Source organism: Neofelis nebulosa, chromosome 18 (genome assembly GCF_028018385.1).
Source record: "Neofelis nebulosa isolate mNeoNeb1 chromosome 18, mNeoNeb1.pri, whole genome shotgun sequence".
NCBI classification, from domain to species: domain Eukaryota; kingdom Metazoa; phylum Chordata; class Mammalia; order Carnivora; family Felidae; genus Neofelis; species Neofelis nebulosa.
This window is the reverse complement of record NC_080799.1, coordinates 836,839-851,367: the sequence shown is the minus strand read 5'-3', so window position 1 is coordinate 851,367 and position 14,529 is coordinate 836,839. Positions and strand designations below refer to the sequence as shown.

Genomic DNA, 14,529 nt, shown 5'->3' with positions numbered 1-14,529 from the left:
GAGATCACTGAGGGAATGAGTGCAGGCAGAGAGGAAAGTGGCCAGGAAGCACGGAGCTCTTCAGTGCCCAGGCTCAGGAGGTGAAGAGGGAGGAGGAAAAGCAGGAGGGTGTGGTGTCTTTTTCAGAAGCCGAGAGAAGGAAGCATCACCTGCCAAATGCTGCTGTTGGGTGGAATGAGGAGAGTACTGAGACTCGCCGTGAGATTTCACGTCTGTGGCGAGCAAAGCGGCAAGGGTGGATTTTGATCAGTAGTAACTGTTGCGGTAGGGACAAGACCGCGTGGACCGAGTTCTCCTTATGTCTGTCCAGGGGTGAGTGGGTGTTTTAAAGGGAGATTGAGGGAATGGGGAGGGGAAAGGGGAGGCACTCAGTCGCCTTAGGAAGTGAAACATTACAAAAACCAGGAAGGGGGGGTTGGTCCGTGTGAAACCCACCCGGGGTTGCTGGTTAGCGCTTATCAAAGGTAGGCTGCTACCCTTCCATAGGGCTGTCGGGTGGGGTCTCCCCGTGTTGGCTGCATTCTTTTGGCAGCCTTGAGTTTTCTCAGGCAGGCTCTCTTTAAGGGCGCCAGGGTCATTTCAGGGATAGGGCCTTGAGCTGTTAGACACTGCATTAGTGGGCCAGGTGTGAGGCCCTTTGGGAGAGAGGAGCCTGGGTAGAGTTTGGTCACACAGCGCGTCTTTGTCCATATGGAGTCGTTGTGATCTTGAGAAGAGCAGTTCTGGTGGAGGGGTTGGAGAGAGGATGGGAGGGAAGGAGTTCCAGGCCGTGCAGGTGGCTCTACAGGGTTTTACTGCAGAAGGAGGCAGAAATAGGGAGAAGAGCATGTGGGATCGAGAGAGTTTTTATTATTGCCTTGTGGGAAGTTTTAGTTGAGTGAGTAGATGGGAAGCCGGAACCGAGAAGGAGGGGCGTTGCTCAGAGTGATGTCCCTGCGCAGGTGGGGCTGGAACCCAGCTCACCAGTGGAGGGTTTGGCCTTGGTCAGAACTTGGCCTGTTTCCATCAGAACAGGAGAGGAGGGCAGGTGGGTAGATGTAGGGAGCTTGCAGTTCCCTTCCCCTTGTTTTGTGATCAGGAATTAAGGTTCTCAGCCAGAAGGGAGGAGACAGTGGAGGTTTGAGAGAGGAGAGGGTCGGCCAGGCAGGTGGCAGAGGTGGGGAATGTGGTGGATCCCCTGGTGAGGCTGAAGGGTGATTGGGCCCCGGGGTGCTGAGGGGGTTGAGCTGGAAAGATGGGAGGTGGGCTCGGTGAGTGAGTAGTGACAGGACTTCGAGACTGGCCATTGGAGGGACAGGGAGGGGTGGGTTAGGTGCCAAGAGAGCAGAACGTGGAGGCCGTTCGTCTAAGTGGGCAAGTCACAACTCGGACTAGGCTTGGATCCAAAAGGACAGGAATGAGGTCCCAGGCCGGCTCAGGTGCTAGGATCCCGCTCCTGGACTCCTCGGACTGATTTCCTCGAGGGCTGTGGATTGTGAGGGCACAGACCCTCCTGAGGGGGGCTTGGCCCTGTGAGTTGGAAGGTGTCCTTCCCTGTGGCCCCCAGGACATATCAGAGGTAACACGCGCTGGGTGAGAGGGGCCATTGGCTGCGGGTGGGATTTTCAGATTTTAAAAGAATTTTTTCCTGTAGGGTCAGTTATTTTTTTTAAGATCCTGTGGGGTTTCTTTTCAGCCCTGGGGACCCGGCAGCCTCAGCCGGTTGGCGCTAAAGCGTCCTGACCTGTGAGTGTCACCCCACCCAGACGGTTAGCCGCGGTTAGCCGCCGTGTGTGTGTCTGACCTGGGTCGTCAGCTTTCTGCTGGCGGAAGCATTAGCTCCACTGAACTGGAGCTGGTTATCTTAAAGCTTTTGTAGTAGAAATGACAAGAGTAGAAGGGGGAAAGCCATGCTTGTAATTCTCACTTCCTAAAATGTTAATATACTGATGTGTTTCCTTCTAGTTTTTCTCTTTGTGTGTGTGTGTGTGTGTGTGTATGATTTTCCTCACAAAACGAGGGTCACGGGGTACACACGTAGCTTTGTGCCCCATCTTTGCCCTTGGCGTTGCACCATGAGCTCTTACTCCTGTGGCTGGGTGTTCTGCGCCGTCCTGCATAGGCCTGCCCCTTTGCACACGGGCATCGGTCGCTTTCCCAGTCCGCAGTCTGCTGTTGTGGGACGGTCACGGTGTTTTCTGCTCCTCGATGTCAGAGGCGTTAGCAGGCTTTATACGGTGCCATTGTCCCCCTTGTGTATGAATCTCAGCCCGTGATGATTTTATCAGGAGAGGTTCCTGGAAGTGGAAAGCACTTGATGAATGTTATAAAATTACCTTAAAGAAAGACTGCACCAATTTCTTCTCCTGTCAGCAGACATGATCCCGGATGGCCTTTTCACCGTCTTGTGGCTAACACTGAATAGTAGAATTTTTAAAAATGGCGTTTTTAACCTATCAAATTAGCTGGGTGATGTGTGCGTGCAGCTAAAAACCTCCAGCCGTAGCAGCCGAGGGACAGAAAGGATGCCATCAGCCTTCCCCCCTCCCTCGCCAGGCCCCATCCCTGGAGGCCGGCCGTGTCCTCCCTCAGCTCTTTGTGCCGGGATCGCTTGCACACTTCCCGGTAGCGCGAGCTCAGTGCGTGACTCGGGTGTGCCAACCGTAGGAGCCATCGGTTGGTGTGCGCCTCTGACAGGGATGCCCTGGTTTCCTCACCCGCGTGCTGCCCTCAACGGCCACACGATGGAACCGAGTTCGTGCGTGTCCTGCACTTAGAACATGACCTGGTGCCTGGTCAGCTCTCAGTAAAGGGCAGTTTTTCGAATTGACTTTCCTAACTCCCTCCCCCCCCCCCCCAACACACACACAACGTGGCCTCCCTCTAGCCACCAAGTACAGGACCACCTACCGAAGCTGGCAGAGCCTGGGGAGCCTGCTGTTTTGCAGAAAGGCCTGGGAGGAAAAAGAAACCTAAAGGAGGGATCTTGACCCCCCTGAGGCCCCACCTTCCCCCGGGGCTGCTTTCCTCACCACCGCGCTCTCCCTTTGCTGGCTTGTCCGCTGTTCTGGCTGGACACCAGGAAGCTGATGCACACTTGTGGGCCCTGGGTGTGCCAGAGCAGACACGCGCACGCCGTCCTCACAACCCTGTGAAATAGGGTTACCGCTAAGGGAAAAAAAGGAAGGAAAACCAATACAGGGGCATTGTGTTGTTAAATTTATTACAAATAATTGAGAGAGGTGTGAGGTTTTTTGTTTTTTGTTTTTTGTTTTTTTTAATCTTCCCGTGTTTTAATGAATTCACAGCGTTGTGTGACCATCACCGCAACCTCGTGTCAGAACATTTTCCTTCTCCCAGGAGAGACCCCGGACCTATGAGCCCCTCCTGCCCCTTCCTCCACCAGCCCTGAGCACCCACGGAGCTATGTTCCCGCTCTGTGCGGACTTGTCCTGGACACCGCGTGTAGGCGAGCTTGTACCGTGTGCGGTAACCCGCGCCTGGCCCCTCTCCCGCGGCAGGACGGTGCTGAGTCGCCCGGTCAGTGCCGTCCATCGCGAGGGCGCCCCCACGTCTTGTTCCCTGTTCAGCAGTTGCTGGATGTGTAGGTTTTTTCACCTTTTGGATACTATGACGAATGCTGCTGTGAACGTTAGTGTTGGAATTTTTACGTGGACGTGTTCATTTTCTTTGGTAGGTATCTGCATGTGGAGCTGTTGGGACCCATGGTAACGTGTTGAACTTTTTTTTTTTTAAAGTAATCTCTACACCCAACGTCGGGCTTGAATTTATAACCCTGAGGTCAAGAGTCACATGCTCTACTGACTGCCAGCCAGGTGCCCCGACATATTTAACTTTTTGGGGAACTGCCAGGCTGTTGTACAGAGTGGCTGCACCATTTTATATCCCACCAGCGGTGCATAAGGGTTCCAAGTTTTCAGGCATCACCAGTATTTGTTACCGGAGCCAACCTAGGAATGTGAAGTGGGGTCTTTTGATTTACATTTTCCTAACAATGAATGGTGCTGAGCATCTTTTCCTGTCCTCATTGGCCACTTGCGTGTTGTTTGGGGGGTAACCCGAATTCAAATCCTTTGTCCGTTTTTTCACCGACTTTGTCTTTTTTATTGGGTTGTAAGAATTCTTCACACGTGGTGGATACAAGGCTCTTGTCAGTTACATGACCCGCAAGTATTTTTCCATTTCTTGATGTTGTCTTTGTACTTCTTTGTTGGAATTATTTGCAGTACAAAAATTTTTAATTTTGAGAGGTCCACCATTCAATTTTTTTCTTTCGCTGTGTGGTTTTTTTTTTTTGTTTTTGTTTTTTTTGGTGTCCTGTGTAAGAAACTTGCCTAATCCAGGGTCATAAAGATGTACCCCTGTGTTTTAGCTCTTACACTTAACTTTGTCATCCATTTTGAGCTAATTTTTGTGTTTGGTGTGAGGTAGGGCTCTCAGTTCATTGTTTTGCATGTGGAAGTTCAGGTGTCCCGGCACCTTTTGTTGAAAAGACTGTTCTTTTCCGTTAAATGGTTTAGGCGCCCTTGTTGAAAATCACTGACCGTAAATGTAAGGAAATGTCTTCTATACCAAGCATCCGTTGTCTCAAAGTCATGAGACATACCATCTCTCAGAACTATTAAAAGAAACCTTTTTATAATACAGAAAAGTCTTTCTCCCTTTTTAGCAAATAGACTTAGTGATTACACTTCTTAATGATAACTTACAGAAGGAATAAAGATTTAACTTAACTTTTGTGGTGACTGGTATGTAAATATTTGCTAAACTTTTCTTATTTCCCCAACAAGGTAATTGGCTGATGGAGTCCTTTGTCTTTCCAAAGCCCCTGTGTCAACAGTCTCTTGTTCTTTCACGATTTCTTATTATACTGCTAATTGAAATTTGTAGCCTCTGGCTTTGAATACTTTTTTTTAGATAAGGCTTAATTAAAGACTGTGGAGCTTGGAATTTTTCTGATTCCACAACAGTGATACTCTTTGAATATGCTATAGTTGATCCTAGCGCCAATTGGGGCAGAAGGAGCCCTCCATGCTGGCTCTGTGTCCTCTGGAACGTGGCCCTATGTTCCTTGACTATCTGCTGTGTTTCAGCACAGCTTGATAACCCACGTTCTCCTTGCACTTTCCTTGCTCTGCAAAGGTTCCCAGACCAGGAGTCTAAGGAGCTCCCCTCCCCGCTTCCTTTTTCATAGAGGATGGTGTTGAGAACCCAAATCTGGGCTCTCCACGTACTCTGTTTCTAGACCTTTTCCACTGTGATCACCCTTTATGGTCACCTTTCCCGTAATGCTTTCCCTCTCTTTTGGTTGCAGGTTACAGTTAGTGATGTCTCACGTGTCCTGCGTTTGTGTCCCCCATAAGTGTGTCAGCTGTGTGTGAATAAGTCTCTGGGACTGCGAGGTCTAGCCTGGAGCAGCTCCTAGCACATGGTCGTCACTCTGTAGGTGGTGACAGAGTGACTGGCAAGTGCTGATGTACATGGATGGATTGCTTGGTGGCGGGGTGGGCGTGTTTCATTCCACCAGCTGCCCCCTTGACGGAATTTTCCCCTTTTGTCCCCGTGAGAACGGTTTTGCTTTGGGGGAAATTTACATCTCACTAGCGTGTTCCTGGGAAGCCCACGTTCTCAGAACACATCCAGCCTTTGCTCGCCTTCAGGGGGCCATCGCCCTCCATCTGCCCTCCCTGCCCGCAGGCCCTTTAGGGGGTCCGGAGGCCCGGCCTTTGCACCTTTGCACCTGCCGGACCTTCTTCATCGCACGCACCACTCCCCTCCCCCGCCTCCCCCTCCCCAGCCCTGCCCTTCACCGGCTTTCTCCCAGAGGCCTCCTGCCCGTGCGTCACCTGCGCTTGCTTCCGTTCTGCCTTCTCGGTAGCGTTCATCCCCACGCAAAAGTATTTTCTCACCTGCACGATAGATCTCTCTTGCCCACCACAAGGGAAGCTTCACGAGGTCAAGGCTCTTGCGTGCCATGCGGTTTGCTCTGTGTTTGGCACCCCGCACAGTGGCTGGCACAGAGTTGGCGCTCACAAAGTATGTGTTGAACTTCTGTTGCTAGAGCTGGTGTTCAGAGAACGACATTGGGTTTCTGTCCCTTTTCCCGTATACACAGCCTTGAACCGCAGGTCTGAAGGTAAATTTTTAAAAAGACGGAGACATAAGTATACAATATGTACGTGTATAATTTACATGTGCCTGTAAGATCTGGAACATGGAGAATGTTAACTGGGAGTTAGTTGAGCATGAAAAAACGAAATACATTTTTATAGTTTGTTAGAACGAAAGCTGATATTAGTAGACCTTGTAAATACAGTTTGAAAGAACTGGCGTTAAAAAGCACTCCGAGGGGGCGCCTGGGTGGCGCAGTCGGTTAAGCGTCCGACTTCGGCCAGGTCACGATCTCGCGGTCCGTGAGTTCGAGCCCCGCGTCGGGCTCTGGGCTGATGGCTCGGAGCCTGGAGCCTGTTTCCGATTCTGTGTCTCCCTCTCTCTCTGCCCCTCCCCCGTTCATGCTGTGTCTCTCTCTGTCCCAAAAATAAATAAAAAACGTTGAAAAAAAAATTAAAAAAAAAAAAAAAAAGCACTCCGAGGTCTCCCCTCCCACATACCCCCTCGCAGGAGCCCTCTCGGAGGTCCCAGCAGCCACCGGCAGTGCCCCTCAGGGGAGGGCTCTCCACTGTGACCTGTCGGCCTTCAACCATTTCTGTTCCCTGGGGCACGATCCCAGGGAAGGACGTGGGTTTTAGGGTTCCTGGGCTTTTCCTGGAGCTCTGCACACCACTGTGCTGGAGAAAGCATACCTGTCAGACGCCTCTCACACCGTGTCGTGCCTTATATGCAGCCCAGGTGGTGCTGCTTCCACAAGTCGAGGGGCCCGGCCCGGGCCCATCACCGTGACCGAATGCCCTAGCCACGGCGGCGACGGTCGCCTGCAACATCCCCAGATCACGGGCGGTTTGCCTAGGGGATTTGACCTTTCCCCTAACTCGTGTAGATTTTCCATATTTTCTTTCTTTCTTTTAAATTTTGCTTATTTTGAGAGAGAGCAGAGGAGAGGGGCAGGGTTAGAGGGAGACAGAGAATCCCAAGCAGCCTCCGCACTGTCAGCCCAGAGCCTGAGTGGGGCTTGAACTCCCGAACCGCCAGATCGTGACCTGAGCCAGATGCTCAACCCACTGAGCCCCCCCCCCCCCCCCCCCCGGGCACCCCTGCCTTTGTTTGGACTTTTATAGCGGGAGAGCGCTCTTCCCCTCGGTCACAAATGTGATGTGGCCCAGGACCTCTCGTCACGCACTTAGCAGTTTACCTTCTCTGCTGCAGGATGGCAAAACGGAAGAGAAAAATTACCGAAATGACAGAGAAAAAGAACAAAAAACTGAAGAAGGCGTCAGCGAAGGAGATGCCACCCGCGGCCACACCGGGCACCGGGGAAGCGCACGCCGAGGTGGGCGCACGTGGGGTCCCAGTCCAGAGGGAGGGCGCAGCGAGGGCGGGATGGGTCACAAGCCTTCGCGCTGCGGGGCTTCTGGGAGCGGCTGTAAGACAAGTAAGAGGGTGGGTGAACTTCAGGTTCGAACGGCGCGACCGCCTTTCCTCGGGCACAGCGTCCACCGACTGCCGTTGGGGTGCCGTGCTGTCGGGGGCACTTGTGTCTGAGACGGGAGGTGGCGGGACAGCACGGGCTGCGCTCTCGGGAATGGGTGGCGTGCCGTGCACTCAGTGACGCGTGGAGCGTGGCCGGGAGTCTGTCCTGAGGAATTCAGATCTTGGGGCGTCTGGGGGGCTCAGTCACTTGAGTGTCTGACTTTGGCCCCGGTCACGATCTCACAGTTTGGGAGTTCAAGCTCCACGTCAGGCTCGGCTGACAGTGCAAAGCCTGCTTGGGATTTTCTGTGTCCCTCTGTCTCTGCTCCACCGCGCCTACAGGCCCCCCCCCCCCACCTTGCACACGCATGCTCGCTCACTCTCTCTCTCAAAAATAAGTAAAAATAAACTGTAAAAGAGAGTTCAGATCACAACATACAAATGCTCATATTGAATGGGACAGAAGTCTGTTACAAAAATACATGCACTTAAATTTGGTTCCTGGTCTGAGCGTTAACGTTTTCTCGATTGAGCTGTCTTTACAATTCCTAGGATGCGGTTGATGGAAACAGTGTAGGGTGTCACAAATTCTCCCAGGTTGCACGTGAAGTAGAACGTGATTAGGCGCGTATCCCGTGGTGACACGTGCATCCGTGGGCGGGCGCTGCTGTCTTCGGAGGGGACGGGATTTCCTGCGGGTCCACGCCTGCCTGGAAGCACCGAGAAGCTCGTTCACACCGGTGAACGTGGGTGGAAGCGTCGTCTGGGCAGCGTCGCTTAATTCCTTAGAGTCGGAGACCGTTCCTGTGATTTGGGGGCACGTTTGGTCCCAATCTGTTGTTAGAGATCGGCCATTAGATGACAACTTGACTAGGTCCTTCTTCAGTCCTTGTGGAGGAAGAACTGGAAACCGTCTGCCTCGGTCGGGGATGCGTCTCTGGCCAGTTGCTGCTGTTGTTTGTGGCACCCATGATTCAGACCTGCCTCCACTTACGAGAGCCCTGTGGGCTCTTCTGCCCTCAGAAGCGTCCCCGGCAGGTTTCAGGGTGACAGGTGACTTTTCTCTCATAAGATGGGGAAAGGACTGTGGTGCAGGGGGAGGAAGAGAGGAGGGCCCTCATGGCAACCAGCCAACTCCTGACCGCAGGCCATTCTGGCCTTTTCTCTGAGCAGTTTCGGCGCGAGTACACATGGAGCACACGTGGCGTTAGGGCCCTGGGAGCGCGCTCCTGAGACCACCCATGCTGTAGACGCCTGGGCGAGTCTGTGTCCCTCAGGGGGTGTGCACCCAGTTCGGTGACTCACTGGTCCGGGTCACTTGAGGCCTCCATCCACTGAAGCATCTCTGTGCTTTTGCCAGCTAGCTCCCAGGCCCCCGCCTCGTCCCTGGCGATTTATTTTTGATAGAGATAGAGCACAGGTAGGGGAGGGGCAGAGAGAGAAGGCGGCACAGAATCCGAAGCAGGCTCCAGGCTCCCAGCGGTCAGCACAGAGCCCGACGCGGGGCTCGAACTCACGGACCGCGAGATCGTGACCTGAGCCACCAGGTGCCCCTCCTCCGTTTTTTTTTAAACTCCATCCTATCACCTTGGTGATTTTAAGTTTTGTTTAAAACTTGCAGCTTTCTTTTCGGAGTGGCCTGCTTGCCGGCTGCTAGCCCGGGGCAGGTCCCGCAGAACAGGGCGGGTTGACAGTAGCCGTTTGCACAGGTTGGGACTTCTGCCTCACCTCAGGGGGACCTCCTTTCTGCTGAGTTCAGGTCATTTTTAAAAGTGTGTGATTGTTTTTTGTTATGAAAGCACACGTTGGGTAAAGTAGATTTGGAAGACGGAAGAGAAGCTTCTGGTTTCTCTTTTGAGGCCTGCGGTTTTGTCGGGGTCTGTGGTGTAGTGGACAGAGTTGCTGCTGGAGTCCCGTGCACTTCCGCTTGGTTTTCGGTCCCCTGGGTGTTGACCTGGTGGCAGGCTGGCCCGGCTGAGGAGCAGGAAGCGGTGCGTGGGAACGCGGGCCCGGCCACCAGGGGTCGCCGCCCCTCCGCCTGCAGGCGGCCCGCGGTCCTCTCCCGGGAGGAGCTCCAGCCCAGCGCGGTTCCGGGGCGGGAGCACTCGTAGGGGGAGGTCTCTGAGGTGCGGCGCTTGTGGGCTTGTGTCCCAAAGATGCCTTCGTACATTGCCAGGGCCGGTCTCCCAGGGAGGGGCTCTTCCAGGCGGACACACCTTGGGCTGCGCTAATGAGAGGATTTCTTCACTCTGCTTTTCATGGGAAATTATGGAAAAGCCACGTCAGGCTCGTTTTTAAGGAAAGCACATGGAACACTGCACCTAATTTTGAGGCGGGCGGGTGGACCAGGCCTGGAGAGCACATCCCATTCCCCTGGGAGCTCGTGGAAAAGTACTGTGTTGTCCTCCCCCACCCCCCCCCCTCCCCGCCCTGCCCTGGCTGCAGGATCAAGCCCCAGAATCCATCCGCATGAGGAACAGAGAAGCCTCTGTCCCCACTTGGACCAGTGTGCCGTCCTCCCGGGACCGGCCGTCTGGATAGGCCCGTGGGAGCCCGTGTGGCCACTTCCCACAGCACAAGCGCCCTGAGCCAGTGCCAGGAGGGCCAAAGTTTCCCCAGGGCTGGCCCTCCGTGGCCCCGGGGCAGCTTCCTCAGAGCCGCGCTTCCTGCTGGGAGGGGAGCCTTGGCACACCCAGCGGACTCATCTCTGGCCCTCTTTTGTGCGCTCCGGAACGTAGGAAGCCCTTTGTGCGGCCCCAGGCGCTCAGAACCTCCCTTCTTTGCGCATCTCACCAGCCCGTTAACCTGCCGAGGCCCTCACCGCCCGAGGCCGGGAGAGGGTGTCTGTGACGCCCCCGGCACGGGCCGAGCCCTGCTAGTGCCTCCCTCAGCGCCCTGGATATGGTTCTGGCCGGCCGGCCGCAGGCCTCACTGGAGACCTGGTGCCCACACCACGCCCTCTCCTGCTGTCCTGCTGCGTGAGGGACACGGGAAGTCGGGGTCCATGGGCCCGTCCTCTGCACCAGGGAGTCTCTGCCCGCTTCGGCTTCTTGAAACCCTCCCGCGAGCCTGGGCGTCGGGCTGTACAGGCCCACCTTCAAGCTGCTGGGCCCCTTCCTTTGAGAGGGTGGCGAGGGTTAAATCTTAGACAGGAGGCGTGTCCCGAGAGGTTGCTGGCCCGTCATCAGTCATCAGTTGGGAGTGGAAGGGGCAGAAGCCCAGGGGTTGCTCCCGAGGGTCTCCCCTCCACCGCCGAGGAGATAGTCCACCGTTCGGTTTTGTCCCAGACAGCGAGCCCCACGACAGGGAGACATCACGCGGCTGCCCCGCTCACGGGCCAGTCAGGCCCCTGCACGACTCGGTGGGCACCTGGCAGGGGCACTGCGGTGCCCAGGCCCTTGGTTGCCTGGAGGCGGAGGCGTGGCTGGCAGTGAGCAGGGCCCTCCTCCCTTGTCTCTTGGGTGAGAACCCCTGCGTTTGCACGAGACCGTCCTGATCACAGCGGAGTCCTCAGGCCCAGTGGCCCCGGGTGCCCGGCCCGGGTGTGGCCCGTCCTGGTCTCACACACGAATTGACCGGAGAGGCGGCCGCTTGCCCGGTCGCTTAGCTGGCTGGGACAGAGGAGGGACTCCCACTTGGGCCTCCTGTGTCTGCTTCTCTTTCGGAGCACCCAAGGAAGACAGGGACCCACGGGGTGCCTGGCCTGACTCCTTAGTGTAACTGGGCTGAGGGCTGCCGGCCAGCGGGCGGCTCAGCCGTGTGCGGGGACGGCGAGGCCCAGCACCGTCTAAGGAATAATGCGGCTCCTGTGGGGCACCCATTTCTGCACTGCTGTCAACGCGGGTGTTGTGTCGGGAGAAGGACCCCGGATTTGTCCGGCAGACCACCCCACGCTGGGAGTGAATGCGTTCCTGGAGCCTAGAGGGCACGGTGGCAATAGCAGGCACTTTTCTTCTTGCAGAATGTGACGTGCCGTGCATAAGCTGGGTGGCTCCCCAGTTCCCGGTGCCACCCCGCGTGCTCCGTGTGTTTTCACGGGCCCGACTGGAGCATGGCCGGTGACAGCGGGGCTGAGAGAAGCTGGGCCCCGCACTGCCACACCCTCAGCGGCCGTGGAGTGGAGTGTCGCCTGTCTGGAAGGGAGACACCTGCTCCGTACGGGACCACCCTTGTCTCTTCGTTTGTGATCTCGAAATCGGGATAGGAATTACGTGGGTGTCAAGCCGGCGAACGCTTCCGAAAACCGTCACGCGAGGTGTGAACTTCGCGGCCTTGAGAGTTTGCTCAGAACCAAAGTACTTCTTCCTAATGGTGTTTTGCCTCAAGAAATACACGGGTCTGGCAGTGGAGTTTTGGTTGTGAAAGTAGCAGCTGAGGGGTTGCCAGTCTTTACAGGCAGCTCCCCGGGAGCCTGAATTCCCCTGTTGCGTTGTCTTTGTTTTCTCCTTTGTGACTACTGAATGCTGACTTGTCAGCCAGTTAGTTATAAAGTGATGGCCGCGCAGGGCCGGGGGAGTTGGAGAAAAGGGACCCAGAGAAATTCCCTGATAGCCCCGAGGCTCCCGGTGAGGTGTAGGGGACCGAAGTCCCCCTCGTCCTGTCGCGGTGACCTCTGCTGCCTCCTGAGGGCTTTCCTTTTCGCTGCCCGGTAATGTCCCACCCACCGCACGTCCCACGTGTTTGTTTCTCCGTTCCCTGGTCTTTGGACTTTCTGCTCGTTTCCACTTTGGGGCTATGGGGAGCATGCTGTGACTGTATGCGAGGTTTTCTGTTTTCATTTCTCTTGGGTAAATTCTCAGGACTCCGATGGACCACGGCGTAAGCGTATGTTTACTTTTTTATTTTTTTTTTGACGAGAGCGTGAGTTGGGGGGAGGGGCAGGGAGAACGGGAGAGAGAATCTTAAGCAGGTGCCACGCTCAGCACTGAGCCCCGCACAGGTCTTGATCTCGCCACCCCGATGGCCTGACTGGTGCCAAAATCAAGAGTCGGTCGCTCAGCCACCTGAGCCACCAGGCACCCCGTGTGTTTACGTGTGCGAGGAGCTGCCAGGCCGCCTTCCATGCCGGCACGCGGGGGCGCCGGTGCTCTGTGTGTTTGTCAGCACTTGGTGTTGTCGGTATTTTTCGTCTTGGCCGCTCTCGGGAACGTGGTTGTGCCTTCCTCTGCGTGGTCTTCACAAGCAGCTGCTTGAGGCGTAACTGACGTGGGGGAAACCACCCGCATTGAAAGAATTTCTCGTAGTTTCTGCCCCGGTCGCTGACGGGCGTGAGCATCTAGCAAGCCTTGTTTTTGTGCGTAAGGCCCCGTGGGTGAAGTGCTCGTACAGCTCTCTTCCCGCTCTTAGTGGCGGGTTTTCTTTCGGTGGAGTGTTGAGAGTTTGTTACCTGTTTAGGATGTAGGTGTCTTATCCGATTTCCGTTTGGAAGCGCATTCTCTCCTGATCCGTGGGGCCCCTTCTCGTTTGCCAGCAGTGGCTTTTGAAGAGCAGGAGTTCTGACTTCTGATAAAGTCTAACTTACCTGTTTTTCTTGGACGCTTGTACTTTGGTTGTACTTTCTGTTAACTCGTCAGGGGCGTGTCCGGAGATGCTTCCAAGTCCGCAAGTGTGGATCTCCGTGGATCTCCCGCAGTGTTCGGATTTCCCCGGGTGGGGCGGGGGCATGTCTCACGGCCGCCCTGTTAACGGTCAGTTAACCTCGTTTCCCACGTGGATGCGCCTGCCCGGCACCGGAGTGCCGTTGCGCACGTGTGCGACCTCTTCTCTGGGCTCCCAGGGGCCGGAGCGGCAGCGGGACGGCGTGTGGCCAGTGCCAGGGGAGAGACGTCCGGGCCCGAGGCCGGCGCTGGCGTCTGCCTCCCCTGTGTGCCCTTCTGCAGCCCGTTTTATTGGTGTTGTCCTGGTCAGCAGTGGGACTGAGACGGTTTTCAGTCACCTATGGAGCGTCTTTGTCCTGTGAGTGACCTCACCACATCTTTCCCCTCTTTTCCTGGTGTTTTGGTTGCCTTTTTGTGCACGTTTTACACATGCTTTGTCCCAGTTTGACTTTGATGACGACATTCTCTGTGCGTGCAGGCAGATGTCCGTCCTCATCCCAGAGATAAAGGCCGCCTTCTCCCTCCCACCGTCACTTACGAGCATTTTCTCTTCTGTATTTTCCTCTCAGCTGGGCTGCACAGAAGTCCATAAACGTGTTATATTTAACTTGCTTGTCACTGCGCTGCTCCCTTCTTCAGGTTTAATAGGTGTGTTTTAATATTGAGTAGAATAAGTACCTCCAGTTGTCATGTGGACACTGTTTTTGGATGTTTTCACCTAGTTTCTTATTTGCACGAGGTTTGGAATCAGCTTGCACGTTTCATGAAAAGTCTTTTGGGGCGCCTGGGTGGCTCAGTCGGTTAAGCGTCCGACTTTGGCTCAGGTCACGATCTCACGGTTCGTGAGTTCGAGCCCCGCGTCGGGCTCTGTGCTGACAGCTCGGAGCCTGGAGCCTGCTTCCAATTCTGTGTCTCCCTCTCTCTCTACCCTTCCCCCACTCACGCTCTGTCTCTCTCTATCAAAAAAATGAATAAACATTAAAATATTAAAAAAAAAAAAAAAAAGAAAAGTCTTTTGTGTTTGTGTGTTTTTGAGGTTGTTTTTATGTCATTCAGACGATCATGCTTCTCTCCTAGGAGATTTGTGTGTCTGGCCAGGAGCAAATGACCTGGGCAGGGTCCCTGTGGCAAGCACAGGGCAGATCCCATCGGTCTGTCTTTCCCTGTCACACGATATCAAAATACACAAACTACAACTCAGGAATGGAGTCTGGGCCCCCGCAGCGGACACTCCCCGGGCCTCCTGGGCCCGCTCTGACCGTCTCCGCCCGGCCACGCGGTATGCCCTCTTCTCCGTCCGGGCAGAGGCTGTCTGTCCCACCTTCCTTTCAGAAATTGACCTTTC

General features: G+C 55.1%; 1 protein-coding gene across 1 annotated transcript in view; it reads left to right on the top strand.

Moving 5' to 3' along the window:
- The window catches only part of C18H7orf50 (chromosome 18 C7orf50 homolog), a 110,580-nt gene that overhangs the window by 1,053 nt on the left and 94,998 nt on the right, over window positions 1–14,529 (top strand). Inside the window, exon 2 of the mRNA XM_058711884.1 lies at window positions 7,324–7,447. Within this exon, the coding sequence (XP_058567867.1) occupies window positions 7,324–7,447 (124 nt within the window). The remainder of the gene's footprint in view (window positions 1–7,323; window positions 7,448–14,529) is intronic.